This window comes from Conger conger, chromosome 4 (genome assembly GCF_963514075.1).
Source record: "Conger conger chromosome 4, fConCon1.1, whole genome shotgun sequence".
Taxonomy (NCBI): Eukaryota; Metazoa; Chordata; class Actinopteri; order Anguilliformes; family Congridae; genus Conger; species Conger conger.
Window position 1 is genome coordinate 8,233,124 of NC_083763.1, and position 17,989 is coordinate 8,251,112.

At 44.0% G+C, this 17,989-nt stretch overlaps 2 protein-coding genes across 12 annotated transcripts in view; one reads left to right on the forward strand and one right to left on the reverse strand.

Annotated features, from left to right (window-relative positions):
* Positions 1–415: 415 nt before the first annotated feature.
* Positions 416–3,218, forward strand: klf2a (Kruppel like factor 2a). The gene is made up of 3 exons (XM_061239235.1): positions 416–816; positions 1,043–1,979; positions 2,222–3,218. The coding sequence occupies exons 1-3, from the start codon at positions 739–741 to the stop codon at positions 2,395–2,397; spliced, it is 1,191 nt and encodes a 396-aa protein (XP_061095219.1). The 5' UTR covers positions 416–738; the 3' UTR covers positions 2,398–3,218.
* Positions 3,219–8,211: 4,993 nt separating this feature from the next.
* eps15l1a (epidermal growth factor receptor pathway substrate 15-like 1a) overlaps positions 8,212–17,989 on the reverse strand; it is a 50,589-nt gene continuing 40,811 nt past the window's right edge. For 3 of the 11 annotated variants that reach the window (XM_061238000.1, XM_061238003.1, XM_061238008.1), the window contains 2 exons: positions 15,654–15,812; positions 10,898–12,661 (listed from right to left, as the gene is read on the reverse strand). In XM_061238000.1, the coding sequence (XP_061093984.1) occupies positions 12,465–12,661; positions 15,654–15,812 (356 nt within the window). In that variant the 3' untranslated portion in view covers positions 10,898–12,464. Of the gene's footprint in view, positions 10,837–10,897; positions 12,662–15,503; positions 15,813–17,989 lie in introns of those variants that run through there. The other 8 variants (XM_061238009.1, XM_061237999.1, XM_061238002.1 and 5 more) reach the window with 6 other exon arrangements.

The window sequence follows — 17,989 nt, forward strand, 5'->3', positions numbered from 1 at the left end:
CCACCTTCACGTAGCCTAAGTGGCTACATGATCATCACAACATTTTCGTGTTTAGATTACAAATAAGAATAGGCAGATAATCACTGCAAACAAAAAGAGTTCAGTAAGAATTTTTTATGTTACTCTGTCGACAAAGCTTTTTCATATAAAATGCAGAGCATATCCCACGAGTTACTTTGTACAGTCTTTGCAAAAAAATATGCTTTCTTTTCTCTATACTCCCTTGATATTTATTGAAAGTCTTGTTCAAAAAGTCTTATGTAGTCTCTCTCTCTCCCTGTGTGTGTGTGTGCGTGCGTGCGTGTACGCGCCCGCGTGCTATTGCTTTTTTTTTATAAAGGGGGTGGTTCGACGCGTCATTTTAGGGTTCCAAGCTCCAGCGCTTTAAGAAGCCTGAGTGAGTGTACAAGCGAAAGCACAGAGGACGGCACTGAGAAGCCCTTTATATACCAGAGCTAAATTTAGGGACGAGTGGTGGTATCCTGGACGTATTTCCTCCGCGTCTACAATTGGTCAAGCTTCTCAGCTGCAATATTTATAAGGTTGGATCTCCTACCAATCAAACTTGCACATGACTTTGAAACACTACTTCATAAGAGAAGGAAACCTTTAGCTTTACTACTTCAGAGTTTCTCGCAAGGAGTAAGGAGGTCTCAGCGTACGCCGAATATACAATTATATTTCTAAAGATCAGAACAGTTTTTAACGAAAGGAGATAATTATTTACCCTGACAACGTATGGAAATGGCCTTGAGCGGGACCATTTTACCATCGATTTCTACGTTTGCGAACCACAATGAGAAAAGTTGGGAACACGTAAGTACATTTTTCCAAACGTTCTTGTTTTCGTTGCAGATTTTGGTGAATGGGACTAATGTTTATATTGTTATATCGTTGTTTAAGTTATCTCGTCAAACGAAATATTTGCATTTTATGGAACAATTTCTCAATTCAGACACACAAGCTCGTACAGTGTAACAATGTTGCAGCATAATTTGATTTATTATCGTTTTCTAACATATCAACCTTCTATTCGTTACAGAGGTGGAAAACCGAGATGGACAAGTCCGTGATTTCCAGCTGTTCCGTGGTTGACAACTGCTCCGGCAGAAAGGACGACGAGGATCTCGGCAATTATCTGGATCTGGAGTTTATTCTTGCCAACACCACCGGCTCGGAAATGCTTACAGCGCACGCGACATTAGCAGGTGGAGAGTACAGGTCTTCGGAGCAAGGCAACATGTACCAGACGACTATCCCCCCGACAACGTATACAGTTCCCGAGCAGAACAATCCTCCCCCGCCGTACAGCACAAGCCTCATGGCGGAACTCCTGAGAGCAGAACTTGACAACGGTTACTGTATGTCCGGCACCAACATCCAGGGGAGATTCCACCTGAGCTCCTCGCCTTTCACAAGTCAGGACTTTGTAGACAACATCAAAGTCGAGTCACCCATGGACAGTTATGGACCAGTATTGGGCATGGTTCCTCAGAGTTGCTCCAAAATCAAACAGGAGGGCAACGTTTCCTGCATGATGTCCTTCGAGCAGCCGAGGCTGGCGAACTCCCCGCAGGCTGCGGGGAACATGACACCGCCGTTGAGCCCAGACGACCTCATGAGTTCCGACTGCCCGTCTCAGATGTGTCGCTCCATGGCCTTCCCGCAGAATTACCACTCAGCTGCGGGATTCCCCCATGCCCACCCGCCTCCGCCCCCTCACTCTCAGATGCAGCTCCCTTACCAGAGCGCGCACCAGTTTGGCATGTACGACGATGGACTTGGTATGCAGCCGACCACGCAGAGAGTACTGCTCACGCCGCCGTCTTCGCCTCTCGAGATGCTGGACAGCAAGCCGAAAAGAGGTCGCCGGTCCTGGCCGAGGAAGCGGACAGCTACCCACACCTGCACGTTCGCGGGATGCGGCAAGACATACACGAAGAGTTCGCACTTAAAAGCGCACCACCGTACGCACACAGGTAAGGGGCACTCCATATCATTATTAAAGTGTATTATTATTGTTATTATCATTATTATTATTATTATTATTATTATTATTATTATTATTATTATTATTATACGATAAGTAACCTTGGGTGTCGTTTAATTTACTATAGCCGAAGCAATAGGCTAGATGCTACACGTACAGGCAACGACGCGTTTTACGCATATGCATGATAAACAGGTGGACTGACGGTTTATTTGCCTTTTCCAATTGTAGGTGAGAAGCCTTATCACTGCAGCTGGGAGGGCTGCGGTTGGAAGTTCGCTCGGTCCGACGAGTTGACCCGCCACTTCCGCAAGCACACTGGCCATCGTCCATTCCAGTGCCACCTGTGCGAGCGTGCCTTCTCCAGATCTGACCACCTGGCTCTCCATATGAAGCGACACATGTGAAGACATGCACATACGACCATGGACTATGCAACCAAAACAAAGAGAACATCGTGGAAGATGTTTTTCAAATATATATTATTGTTATTATTGCTTCTATTTAAATGTTTTTTTTTTTTTTTTAAAGCAGGTAAAGACAAAAAAATACGATTTGACTTGATACTTTTTATATATCAATATTTTTAAAAAATAACGTAGCTGGTACTACTTTGGTTTTGACAAAGATATTTTGTAAAAGGCTTCTGAATAGCATTACGGAGTGTTTGTTTTGGGGCAAACACAGCAATCTGCCAGGCTGGCCCTAACGCATATGACGCAACTGGAACAAGACATTAAACATTTAATAAGCATTGTTTAAAATGATGTATTTTATTTTTCACAATAGTGCCTTTCTAATCCACACATGTATCTTATGAATGCCATATTGTCTATGGGCTAAAAAAAAATCGACAAGTTTATATTTGGTAAAATTGTAAACAGCTTTAAAGCTTTAAAGACAATGTTTTGTACTTAAAACTGCCTTCCAGCCCAAAGAGGCACGGATTGAATGTTCAGCATATGTTTTTATGTATTGAATATGATATGAAGTCAGGGTCAGGTGAATCTATTGAAATAGGTTTTGCCATACAAAAATAGTGTCTTAAAAGGTGAAATACCAAACTGTTTCAGCTAGTTCCAAGTTACACTATTGACACAGGGCTAGATGTCTTGTGTATTGAAACTTTGTTTTTGTTTTAAAACCAAAATTTATATTAAGACGTGTACATATGTTGTATAATGTAAATATGTATTTTAATGTACATATTAAACTAAATTGAATGATATGGTCGACTCCAGTTTCACATTTTTACATAGATTCTTTATTACAATTTTTTTAAATCTGACTTGTGCTGCTAATAATGAAAGCCACAGAAATGGAAACTGAGTTGCAGTCAGTTCCATATCATGGGTCACTTTGATGTACATTGGAGAATTGCGCTGTGTATTTTAGCCACACACAGAGTTATTAGTCTATTCTAAGCCTTAGAAAACCTTATGCCTCCAGCTTCCTGGTTGATAAGGCTAAAAGTTGCCATTTCAAAGTCCAGATCAAGCTTGTGGACTTAGCATTATTATTTAAGGTATAATGTTTTCCAGCTGCAGGAGAAAAACTGCCAGCAGTCTGTGGGTTCTGCCTTTAAATATAAACATTACATTTACATAATTATAGAGACTGAATATAGATATGTCTGGGCATGGGGGCACACCGCTCTACAGTGGAGGAGAACCCAACTTCCAAGAGAAAACACCGTATGAGACAATAATGGGAAGTTTGGTTAAGTAGAGAGGTAATGGAAGGGGTGACCAAATAACAGCATTTAAAGCTTTACTGAATGATGCGCTTGCAGACTGTAGCGCGAACGTCTCAAAAAAAGGACCGAGAGCAGAATGCATTTTCTACATTTGCAATTTACATGAGTGGGGGGGGGGTTACTTCTGGGCGGGGCTAAGTGTTTCAGCGAAACCTCATTTTCGCAGCAAGTAACGAGCCTGTTTAAAACCGTACAGAGATGGTTGGGTATGAGTTACGCTCGCCCTGGAGAAGCGTACGCATGCGACTGAACGGAAAAGCAAACGATCGATCCAAGTTTAAACGAAATCCATACATGCCAAAGTGTGTTCATACATCTAATTGCTAATTATGAGCATTCTCAGGCAAGGCTGACGTAGCACCGTGGTATAAAAAACAAAAAAACAAAAACAAAACACGATATAAAAACTGCCACATTTTCTTCATCACAGCTACTGAGCTTTTCATTGGCTGTGATCCTGCCTTCCATTAATTTCCACTTTCAGTCAAAAAATGACACAAAATGCAGAGTTTGCAAAGCATTTCGCCATCCATCTCTTAATAAGGGACAATGCATATCTCTATATCCGTGTCACATGGCAGAATTTCTCTACAATGTAGTGGCGGTCTCTTGAGAAGAAACCCCCTCTGCACAGTGTGCTTTTAATTAACTAAGCATTCAATTTTGCTTTGTGTTTGAAAGCGGGCACTCAGATCCCGGGGGACAGGTTAATAGCTTGGAACACTCGGTGCCTTCCTTCTCATATCTTGTTCACCATCGCTTTGAGAAAAATAAGGGAAATAAAAGAGCAACTATTTATAGCGCAGTCAGTCATGTGAAAAATCAAACATTCTCATTTCACTTTTTTTTGCCCTACAATAATAATAACAACAGCTTTTACTAGCAAGTGTTGAGGACATGAACCGTGACTTATAGGTCAAAACGTGTGCCCTCACTGTATTTAGGACTATAGAAAGAATGGCTGTTCTCCGGAGAGCAAAGCAACCGTGCTTTGCACATTGCGTCAAAGATATTCCTTAACCGAATGTCCTGCCTCCCAATGATTTATTTTCTTTATTTTATTTGTTGTTGTTGTTGTTTGTTTTACTATCGATATCAAGATTCTGCACTTTCATGACATAAATGTATTGTTGTTGTTTTTATTAGCAATACACTCAAGTGCTCATTTGTTTTATTTTCCATAAGTCTGATTTGAGTTTATTAATTGTACACTTGCATCCTGAACTGTGGGCTATTTCTCTCTGCAAATCATAGGACGGGGTGGTTAGAATGCATTAGGAAGGATAGTGCTATAACCCTTGTGTCAGACACCCTTTAAGAATATTTTGTTGGCTCTGTGCCATGGGGCATTTGACATTTGAGAGGAAGAGCGAATACAAGGTCCTTCTCAGAACCATAGGGCACTAAAGGTTGTTTCACTTTATCCAAACGAAACTAGGCTGGAAGTTTTATTGCACATTGCGCTAAGATTACCAAAGACCTGTCCTCACCTTCATCTATATTTTCAATGACTGATCTCTGCATTTCCAAATAACCATATATTTCATAAATGCACAAAGGAACTTAACTTCACATACTGTGCTGTGAGGTGGGCTTTTCAAGGCAAGTCAAAGCTCGGGTGTCCAAAGTAAACCGCTAATGTTGGGTGCCAAACCAAATTGTGCACACGCGCACATACAATAGGGCCAATTTGTGAGTAATCACAATTTCAGCGTTTTTGATATGAAATCCCCCACTCCCCACATCTGCGTTATCTGGCCTTTCGGTTCAGGGTGCCGCTCCGCTCCCCAGGCACCACAGAGCAAGGACAGGGAGAGTCTTGATTATAAACTCTTTGCTACTCAAAAACCACAAAGTTGTGCGCAAAGTGGAGATAATGGCTTCGCCCACCCTCCTCCCGTGGGGGTTAAGTGCTGTAATGAGAACTTGGACAAAGCACGTAAAAGTTTTATATGGAATTCCCCAAAGTGGAAGACAGCAAACTGAGGGTAACTGAAAGGAAGACGATCAAAGGGGTTACGTATGCTGAAAGTAGACATCGATCGCAGCAGTATCACAACCCATACGAACAGGAAGGAATTAACGCTTTCACGAGTAGGTTTTTTGGAATGAATCACTATTCTTTAACTCTGTTGCCTTTAGTTACCAGTCAGTCGAGAACATTCTAATCACATGTTTATGACCTCAGACCTTAAAGGGTTAATTCCCACCTTTTCGGACCAACCCCATCCTCTCCTCGTCCCAATGCCTGTCATGTAATTTAATAACAGTTATTGTTCCCTTTCACAGACAAAATTGTGTATGCAGTATGTGCATGTCAAACAATAATGTTGAGAAGGTACAGATACAGATCACCTACAGAGCACCGTCCAGCAATTTCTGCATGGAAGTTCCCATCATCCAGTCTTCACTCATATATTGGACTTGGCCTGAATTAGACCCAAGAGCCTGATGCTAACATTCACCAACACCCAAGCGCAAGAGGTCATCCATCCGTTTGTAATTCCAAGGAATTCCATGGAATTAGCATGCCATCTACTGGATTGATCCTGGAACAGAATCACCCAAGCTTTCAAAGTGAGTCTTTCAAGTCTCGTTCAATATACTAGGTACACAAAGTCTCATCTAGATTATTTTAGAATTTCTTTCGACAGTGCTTGTGGAAAACAGGCATTAGTCCTCAGAAACCTAGTATCTCAGGAGTATCATTATTCAACATGGGCGGCCTGTAGCGTAGTGGTTAAGGTAAATGACTGGGACACGCAAGGTCGGTGGTTCTAATCCCGGTGTAGCCACAATAAGATCCCTTGAGCAAGGCCCTTAACCCTGCATTGCTCCAGGAGAGGACTGTCTCCTGCTTAGTCTAATCAACTGTACGTCGCTCTGGATAAGAGCGTCTGCCAAATGCCAATAATGTAATGTAATGTAACATAACGGTCCACACGCTCGCACAGATGCTTAAATACACTAAGCCCAACTCACCCTGTCGAAAATTCTTCTCGACAAGGCATCTTAGATATTACAAATTATGTGCTTCTGTGACCTTTTTACAATGTTAGCTCTAATAATCAAAATTATGAAAGATAATCTTGCGGCCACCAAGATTACTTTTCTTGAGCGAGGGGCTACGTGCATCATCGCGTCAGGGCGAACGCGTGCAGATGAGATGCCTTTGAAGATGACAGATGCGACCTCTGGGATCAGGGTACGCACATGCGCAGAGAGCACATCCCGCCACTCCTACCAGGTTCCTCAAAGGGAACGGTCTAACCGCCCCTGTGGAGATTCATGTTTGGAGGGGATATCCTATCCTTTCCAGGAATTTGGAAAAGGGCGTAGCGGAATGAACCGCTCGATGAAAACACTGCAGAGTTGATGCACGGTGCGGGGACACCACTCGGCTGGAAAGACAACCCGTGTTTTGAAACACAGAAAGCATCTGTTCGTTTATTTGTTCACTTGGCAATAGCGGCCTAGTTCAGACACCTTATTCCCTTCTATAAGGAAACTGTGAGAAAATGTGCACACGTTGAAAATTTGACATTAAAGGCCCAATTTGCGAGATCAACATAGCTGCACGTCCCCCCGACCCATATTCTCCCTCCGCTAACGACAGCCATTTCATTTCCGCACTACCATTAACATAAGGTAAATAGAAACTTACCTAGGAATTTCCTGTTATTTCAGACGGGGATAATTAACATTCTGAACGCGGGATCTCTCTGGTTTCATGCCGCATGCTAAGGGATGAGGTCTGTTGACTCAAAATTATTATTTTTTCACTTGCAGCTGCATCCTTGAAATAAGGACTACTGCTATCCACAGCACAATTTCTGGCCTGGACTGGTCTGGTTTTTTGGCTGGCGTCGCACAGGGGTGATGATCAATGAAAGTCTTGTTTGAATCGAGACCGTCAGCGGGCAGGTTAGCGGGCAGCTGGACTCGAAATCAAAGGTTGAACTTTTACTCACCTCAGTGTGCGAACAGTATCTTCATTTAATTAGTTATTTCGGTTGTTTCACATGTTTCTGCTAAACAATATGAAATGATTACTGTAATATATAATTTTTGAATTGTCATGGCAATGGCATCGTTCTGGATCTACTCTAGATACATTGCATATTGTGCAATCTCCCACAGGAAGCCATTTAAATTAGCTCAGCAGTAACGGTCCACCCACTCGCAATATAATCACTTTACAAAGGCATGACATATTAAACTGAAAACGCCAGAGAAACGCACAGATTTATGACTGTGTACATTGTTCTTATATGCAACCTCTGTAACAATTAAAATAGAATACATTAACCAGTTTTAGAGCAAAACATGGATGCATGTTACTTTGTAGGCTGTGAAAGGGGCAGATGCCAGCCTCCATTTTCAGACGCACGGTTTTTAAGGGATGTGCCATTCTAAATCTAGAACATATCCACAGTAACAAACAGGAGACTGTTAAGAAAACCCAAAATGTCACCTTGCTTTTATTATATTAAACAATAACCATGTACAGAGGATTAAAATTCTAAAGAAATCCAAGCTTTTTAATTATTATAATCATTTGAAAAGTTAAGTTACACATTTGTTTTTGTTTTTTTTATTTCTCACTTTTTATAAGGACAAATATAACACGTAAAATATACACAGTTTGTATACACCTTATGCATTGCGGTATGACACGTTCATTTGCCATTTGTTCTCGACTACATGGGAAGCCCAGGGAGGGTGAGAGAGGAAGGAATGCACTAAGCGTCAGATTTCACCTGCAGCCAAAACCCAGAATAAAGCGCAGGACAATGTAACAAGGATACACATTGTGCGTTTGGGAGAAATAAACATCTCCATATACGTCAAAGTAATTAAAAAATTAAGAGGGGGAGGTGGTTGAAACTGGAAAAATTATTTTTAAAAAACGCAACTACATTAAGTCCTGCAGCTGTCCTTCAACGCGAAATACCTTAAAAGAAGCTATTGCACAATGGAAGTACCAAAAACGAAAGAGGAAAGTCATATCTGCAGGAAACTTGTAACAGTTTGTTATGAGGGTGCAGAGAGAGAGAGAGGGGGGAGGGGAGGGGTGGGGTGTTGCAACAACCGAAACCTAAACTGTCTCTCCGTTGTTCCGAAAGCCTAAGGGGAGGAAACGGGGATATAACAGTGAGATCTGAGCGTACGCTCCCTGAACTGACCCGTGGGGAACGCCGAATGGCAGAGGGCAGTCAGTGGACTGAGGGCACAGCAGGGTGCGGGGCATTAGGTACAGTAGGCGTCCTCTTGTGATTAAAACACCACAAGCAGAGAAAATATAGGCCACATGAGAGGAGCAGACCACAGACAAATGCAGCTATGTACAAAAGCCAAAGGGGGCATAGGGGGTACCTGCACAAATCATTTATCATCTTTCACTTTTAGCAAATAAAAAAAATTAAAATTAAACCCAGATATGTAACCAAAAACAGCGGTAACAGGTTGTGGGCTACCATTACACCAAGCAGCACACCAGATGATACTGTGCTATTCATATATTAGAGAAAAAAATAAGACCCCTTCCCCAAACCCAGGTGTTAAAACATTTTCTTTTTTTAACTTTTTTTAAATCTACAATTTCACTAGATCACACGTGGCTCAGGAAAGCTGCAGTAATTCTCTTTTCTTAAGTGAACAGCATGTAAACTGCATGGGTGGATACACAATGGTCAAAGATATATTTTCAGGGTTCACATACTACCCGGCCACAATCGGGAGAGGTATACCTGGAAAAAGCCATGAGGCCGAACACTGGGGCAAACATCTAAAATTTCACTCTTCAATGTTTTAAAGGAAATCACCTTCGCCATTGCTACCATTACATCAAAATCAAAAGTTTCAACTCAGGCTAACTCATTATACTAAAGGAAACCACAGCTCTCAATGTGTGAAGCAGTACCCGTTCGCTGCAACTTCAAGTAACGCACAAATCGAGCTGGCCAAGCAAAATTAAATTGCGTGTGGGTTATTTAAAAAAAAAAAGAAAAGAAAAAAAGAAAAAAACCCTCTTCAATGAATCGGCTAACTTCAAACCAAATTAAGGTTTACGGGAAACGCGTGTACAGTGCAGTCGGTAACGGTTTAGAACCCATATTCAAAAGCAGCTACTTAACGTGATTATTACGAGCAATGTCATGACGCGGTCTGTGAAACAACATCTGAGGGACGCATTCAAAACCATAAGAGTCTGCAGCTTGTGCTTGTAGATCTCGTCGTATGTACGTTAGCCTGCCAGACTGGGACCACCAACTTTACATGGAAAATATATATATAAAAATGTAAACTTTTTTTTTTTCCTCTGTATTAAAAAAATGATACTTTCTAAAAAGAATATACGATTCTCAAGCTAAAATAAAGTAAAACAGTGTTTAGCTTTAAAACGTTAGAATGCTCTGAAAAATCCTTTCCGTTTGCCCAGGTCCGTTTCTTTTTTTGTTCGTTAAGACATACCGGAGTACCGAGAATCTGTGTGGGGAAATCACATGATCTTCGCATCACACACAACTTTCCAGAACCTTCCACCAGAAACGGTTCTTCGTCTGCTCGACAACAGCCCCGAACAAGCAAAGCGTACAAAGATTTCTCTTCTTTTTTTTCTCTCCATTTTGCACCTCGGCATGGCGGAGAAGCGTCATCCACCTGACATACTACCTCTCTAGAAGCTTCCTCCACCGGTCTCAGACACACAAAGTAATTAAATAATACATCAGTCAGCCACTATAGTACAGTTTATACAGTGCATGTACAGTTAATAACATCATTGACGAACCACAGACTCCTCTCGCTCTCCTATACATCAAGTAAAATAAAAGGGGGCAGGGGGTCAGTCACAGGCGAGTGGGGTTCGGTGAGAAAATGGATACGCATGGACAGTCCGGCCGGAAGGGAGGGGAGGGGAGGGAGGGGGCGCTGGGGCCGGTCACGCGTTGGACATCTCGGCCTTGCTCAGGGCGATGGCCAGCTCCAGGTCCTCCTGCTCCTGCTGCCGGAGCCTCTTCAGACGCTCACGCTCCGCCCGCTCGCTCTCCCTCTTCGCCCACTCTAACTGCTGCGCCTCATTGCCAAACTGGGGGAGAGAGACCCAGGCTTTACCGAGGCCGCCAGGGGCAAACACACACACACACACACACACACACACACACACACCTCCCCCTGTATGGACACATACACCCACCCCGTACACACACCCCACTGTAACTGCTGCGCCTTATTTCCAAACTGGGGGAGAGAGACCCAGGCTTTACCAAGGCCGCCACGGGCAAACGCACACTCGCACTCTCGCACTTCACCGACGCCGCAAATGGCAAACACACACACACAGCTGCCCCTGTACACACAGACACACTGCTGCTTCTACAGCACGCACAGGCACACAGCTGCTTCTACAGCACACACACACACACACACACACACACACACACACACACACACACACACACACACACACACAGCTGCCCCTGTATACACACACACACACAGGCTGACACCACTCACAGACCCCACCCGCTGACCTCACCCTCTGACCACACCCACTGCCAGGCTTAGCCTAGCATCACTGCGCATACCTGTTTGCGCTTTACTGTCAATCTGTGTGAATGGTGGCGTTACGGCTAATGATGCTCCAGTTGCGTTACATAACAGCAATGCATCACTTCCATTTAGCTACCACCGGAAGCACACATTGTATTGCTATTCTGGTGCTTAAATTCGGCAGCCATGTCACAACTACTATGTGGTACATTGGAACTACAATGTGGCACCTTGGAACTACAATGTAGCACCATGGAACTACAATGCAGCACCATGGAACTACAATGCAGCACCATGGAACTACAATGCAGCACCCTGGAACCGCAATGCAGCACCATGGAACTGCAATGCAGAACATTGGAATTACAATGTAGCACCTTGGAACTACAGGAACTACAATGTAGCACCTTGGAACTACAGGAACTACAATGTAGCACCTTGGATCTGGCTTTACTCAAATTCTGTCTGGTACAGATCGGCAAACAGTTTGAGGAAACCTAAATTTAACATTTATTTCTCCCTTCTGAATGTTGAAGAGAATGCAGAAGAGATCCATAAAGCCAGTTTCATTTGGAAGAACATGTTACTTTACATCCTATCATCAGACAAATGACATTCATTTGGACTGTAAATATCCAAATTATATTTCACGTTTACACAAAATCACTCACCAAAAAATATATAATATTGGTTATAATATTGAAGCTGCTGACATTGAACATATACAGCTAAATTCATGGGATACTTTGCTTCCAAATAAAATATTTGACAAAATTAAAAAACAAATTAGGAGGAAGAGGAAGTCTATAAATTGAGTTAAATGAGGAGGAATTGAAACAAGTGCATAAAAGAAACCAAGGACCCCAATTGTAGTATCCATCTTGTAATTTCATCAGCAGAGATTGTACATAGATTTTATGAGCACACAGACATCAGGCCTCCTCAATAAGCAGAAAAACAACAAAAACATCCATGCATCATTTTGCTGATATTTTCTAAAAATTGTCCAAACAATAATGACAAATCAAACCTGAACATATTGAAGATTAAGAGCAATTTATTTAATGATGAAGCCATTACACTTGGTGCAACCATATCAGAACTATGTACCAATGAGTTAGTTTAAGCAAAGATAAATAGGCAGCAGTGCAATAAACGTTTTACTCAAAAACCATTCATAACTAGGGGACGTAGCGGTTGTATATACGTTAAAATAAAGCTTTGGTCTGACATTTTGTCACGGGGAACAGATCGCATTGAGTGGCTATTACAGTACATAGAACCTCCATGTTTGCACACAATTAAGGCAGATTTTAATATGACCTTTACATTAAATAATCTTACCTTAACGTTTGCTGTTCCTGTGAGAAAAACAAATTATAATACAAAACGAAAAAAATTAAAAGAAAAAGCACTACCGCTAGAGCCCCCCCCCCCACAAGCCAGCTACGTAACACCAAAGAACACAGAGGATAATATTACCACATACAGGAATGAAGAAATGACAAAAGCAGGGAGACATTTTTGTCACAAATGAAATGGGGAAAACTCAACAGGCCAAAACCACAGTGATGACAGGTTATGGTAACATGCGTTGATGGAAATGACACAAAATGGCCGCCGTCTAGTGACGTGAACGCGTGGTGCCCACACGTCTCTAGAGGGCTCCACACAGAGAGGGCACACGACACGTCTACAACGCATGCAGTGAACATCCACCGACACTAAACCGGAGGGATCTGCTTAACCATTTTGGAGTGTGTGGGGAATGAAGGCCAGTTTATAGTCCAGCGACACAGTGTCGCTGAGACCGTCGATGTGCAATGGATTTTGCTGGTCGCAGTGATATTAGGTTTATACTTGGGCCTTAAGCTTCTGGGAAGTTCTGGAACATTCTTCACTGCCACGAGTGGACCTTGCAGTCAGAGCCAGAGGACATGTAGCCTGAGACGATGGCAGGCCACGGTCACTCACAGGTTTTTACAAACGAGGACACGCTCGTTCTCACCTCCACCCAATCCAACGTTTAAGGAAAAGGAGAGTTTTGGTTGGTGAGCTCCATTTTCCACATAGTCCTCAAACCTTCTCGATATCCCTTTTAGTTAAGCGACACATCAAACACATTTGAGAAAATGTGTGCACAATTCAAAACGTGAGTATGCATTATCTAATTTCTTAAAGAGATTAAGGGTTGAAGGAGAGCTCTGATTTAAAAAAACGAAAAGCCAACAGGCCGCATCCATGCACTAGCATTTAGCAATCCAACCCAACACTCCTCCCAGTGTGGACACGAAAGGTTAATACAACCAAGCAGCGATGAGAAGAGGCTTTAGCTCTGGACTCCCAACAGGAGATGATTCAGAAACCACAACAGCGGAGGATACACAACATTAAAGAACATCAGAGCTTTCCTTGAACTCAAACCTTCTTTGTGGTTAACTTTGTCAATGGCAAAAAAAAAAAAAACTACACTTCTCCGAAAGATTCAGTACATTACGGTACCTTTTAAACGGAAAGTATCTGAATCGCTTCATTAAATTATCTTTTTTGGCCAAACGGACACTGTTGGTTGAACCGTCCCCTCCATCCTGACGGACGTCGAAGCCGAAATTTAGGAATGGTGAAGCAAGACCCCCCCCCCCCACCCACGCCCCAGAATCAGAGCCCACCACCACGTGAGGGAGGAGGAGAAGGGGGGAAACGGGGGTGCGGGCCACACACGACCCCGCAGGGGGAGCGGGGAGGAGAAACAGCGCTGCGTTTTTTTAATGACGCTGGAATGCACACCAAACACATGCTCTGTAAACCCAGGCCTGAGAGCTGAGAGGAGTGATACTGCTGCTACCAATGTAAACACAACGCCGGGCCGTCGCCGTCGGGTCGCCTCCAGAACCACACGGACTGCGGGCCCCCCCTGCCCCCACCTGGCGCCGTCCGAACGCGGCTCAGCCCGCGTCCGACAGGTACGACTGCCCCCCCCCCGGAAACTACTCCTCAGAGAGAAGGCCGTTTGGAGGGGGGGAGGCTGAGGGAGAGGGGGACCCCGTGTTGCCTTTGTACAGAAGGCCTCAGGATTTAGACTCGGGTTCAGTGCCTCTGAAGATAGGCATCTGCTACCGACTCAGCCAGGGATGATGATTAAATCACCGCTTGGCAAGGCACTAGGGGGGAAAACCCTTTTCTCTGAGAGTCTTCACATTCCCCCAGGGTCTTAAGATCAAAGACTAGCTCGCAGTGACGTTAAAAGTTTTTGCGGAAACCGAACCAGGCCCTCGCCACTGAGAGCCCAAGAACATGCCAGAAAGCAGGGGCTCAGTCGCTGCCCGTCTGGTCTGGAGACGAGGCCCACAGGGACGGCCGGGGTTTGTTTAACACTGTCCCGAAAGCACCCGCTAACTGCTGGAGGATGCTCCAGCGATTGCCCAGACCCCATTCCTGCACTGTCAATGGAGCAAAGTTACCTTTATTCTGCTTAACTTACGTTTACAAAAACAAATGCCAAATTCAGCCAACCTGGTTTTGGTTAACTTCATGAAACATTAGGGCTCTGAGCGGACCACAGGGTGATATAGAGCATTTCTACTTTATTACCGTAACTGCTAATGTATGTTAAATACACTGATTACAGCCAGGTTACTGATTTATAGCACTGGATTTTGGACCCCCTCAAATGTACACTCAAAAATGATCACTCAATGGAATTATGGACAGTGGTTGCACAGTATTTTTAAGCACACGGGACTTCAGCTGATTATGTAGTTGCACCGAGCACGTAATCAGTTGAAGTCACATGTACTTAATAGTTTTGTATGCAACCACTGTCCATACATTTTTAAGCAAATCCCATGATTAGTTTTTCTGAGCGAAGTCACATCTGAAGGGAATCACAGAAACTCATTTTGCAGGGGCCCGTTAATAAACTGCAGCCCCATTGTTTTTACAAACACTCGCAACAAAATTTGGCCACATACGTCGACACGCAACAAACCTGGCAACGATACACTCCAAGAAGCTAACAGCCCCCCCCCCCCCCCCCCGCTGATCCGCCCAGGCTAATGTTCCGGCTGCAGTCGTTATTTCTCGGCGTGCTCGAAGCGTTGAAAGGAATCATGGGTAAATTTATTAACAGCAATGTCTGGAGCATATGGGCGTGGCCAGAATGAGGCGGGGCGGAGCGCGGAGGTAGAGAAAGCTGGTGATGCGATCCGCCGTCGGTTCCCCCCGGTAAAAGAAATCATGATTAACTGTAAGCAGGAAGCAGAAAAGGGTGGACTGGACAGAGGGAGTATCACTGAACTCAACTTACAGAGCTGAAGTCTGCAAAACCCAAGGAAGATTCTTTAGAGGCTTTACTTGAGGAGGAAGGGGCGAACGGGTCTTTGCCACTGAAGGGGTCTCCGAAGCCCTTCTTGCTCTGGAAGGGGTCCCCCGCCTCCGTGCCAAAGGGCTGGAAAGGGTCGCCGGGCTTGGCCGAGTCCTCCAGCCCGGCCAGGTTCACCGGAGTGCTCTTACCTGGAACATCCGGAGAGAAACCCACTTAGCTTCACTTCCCCTTAACCCTTTCAAGTCCCCGACCACAGTGTGAACTGGCTCCCGCCCAAATCCCGAGGGGTTTCGGCTTCGGCTGAGAAAATCATGAATGTTGAGAAATTTAGGAGGCTTTTAATAAGGGATCGAAACAATAGCACAGCGGCCATTTTCATTGGGTTGAACAGGTATAATGGCACATATGGCACTCTTGGGACGGTTAAAAGAAGAGTTTTTACTTTTTAAACTCATAAAATAACCCTGCTTCTGCATGAGAGAAAAGGGAGAAAGGTTTTAAAATCTGCTTTTACAAAGCAGTGATAGGCAAATTCGATATTTAAAAATATAAGCCTGCATTTTATTTTTGTCTCACTGTTTATAGAGGAGACGGAATTTATTTCCACATATTGCCACAAAGTTTATCAGCTCATTTTTTTTAAATCTTTCGCTCAAGTCATCACCTCCGGAGAGATAGAGAAGTGTCATGACCGACATCGCTGTGTGCCTGCGGTGGGTTCAAAGACGCAGCAAGAGCAGGCCTTTCACATCACGGTGCACCAAAACCAGATACGCAAACCAACAAACCAGCTCTTTCTGAAACTGCCCCACCCAAAGCATAATAAAGCAGGCTTCCTGGTGCACAGGACACAGCGAGCGAAAAACAGAACAATACCCAAATTCAGCAAACGAACTGGCAACCAAGTGTGGGAAGTTTTTTTATTTTTATGTATGCACAGTGCATGATTGTAAGATTCAGGTGAGGGGTCTAATATTGCATTCTAATAGTGGGCTTCAAAAACTTTCTTAATAAAAGACCCAAAGTTTCTCATGGTTAAATTATGATTTATCTTTATTATAAGGGGATTTTTGTTTTGTAACTTTTTTTTGTGTTGGCAAAAAGTCAGGTCAAGAGTTTATCAGAGCGATCTTTTCCACAGCAAGGTGTTATGGGAAAAAACCTCCCAGTGCCCTGCACCCAGAAGCCTCAATGCTTCTATTTAACAATCCACCAAATCAGATGGGCGGAAACCTTTCAAGATATCTTGAGTTCAAATGATGTAAAAGGGAACAAAATAAAAGACTTCAAGGAGATAGCACCCCAAGGTTACCCGTGGGAAAGTGACTGACGGATGATCAGTGATAGAGTGTTAACCGCAACACGAACAGAGATGTTATTTACCAAATTAGCCTCTCACAGCCCGGTGAAGCGGGCAGGCAGGCAATCAGTTTCTCTATTTTGGGTAAACAGCACTGTGCAGCAAAAACACGGGCTCCACCCTAGCCCAAAATACCAACATAAAGCACATCCTCTATTGAGTGTGCACAAGCAAAGGGCCCAAACTGATGAGGTGCATAGATTGTCGGCCTAACGCTTCCAATTTAAACAACCTCCGTCACTCAAAAAAGCACAAACATTAGACTATCTAGGCACATGGATGCAATACCACTATTATTATTATTATTATTATTGATTCATGCTTGCAGTAACCCTTGATGCAGTAGGGTCTTTGCAATGTTCTCTCAAATTTCCAAGTCAGTGTTCCAATTAGCAGTTGTGATTGCTACATCAGCATTAGAATGTTCATCTGAGAACATCGTAGTCACATATCTGTGACCTCACAATGTAAGCAGTTACGGAACACAAAGGGAGCGCTTGTAGCCCTGTGCTGGCAGGTGCACGCAGTTTCCACTACTCAAACAGCAAACCCGGCTTTATATAAAGCATGCACAAAAAAAAGGCATGGTGCAAAATCGCCAGCAGTGCAGTAAAATCGGCAAAACAGATCCACCACTGCGCAGCTGGCCTTGGGCCAGGACGCTCGTGTGCCCGGCGCACGACTTCTGCCTCGTCTTGAAACCTGCCTTCCTGTTGTTCAGCGCCCACTCCTCCTGGTGCGAGAGGTGAAAAGTTTAAAATGTGCCACGGAGAGGAGCAGGGCTTGGTAAACTCGAGGTGGTCAGGGCACGCTGGGTGAACAGAGGTGCAAAGAGAAACCACGCAGCACACCACAGGAAGTGGGGAAGGGTGGAGATGAGGCACCAACATCCCTGTATTGAGAAGAGAAGCACAGAGCATCTCTCCACTTGTGCTGCCCCAGTTCACCTTGCACGGCTTCCTGCCCTCGGCCGCCAATGCTGACCATCGTCAGTAAATCGCCACC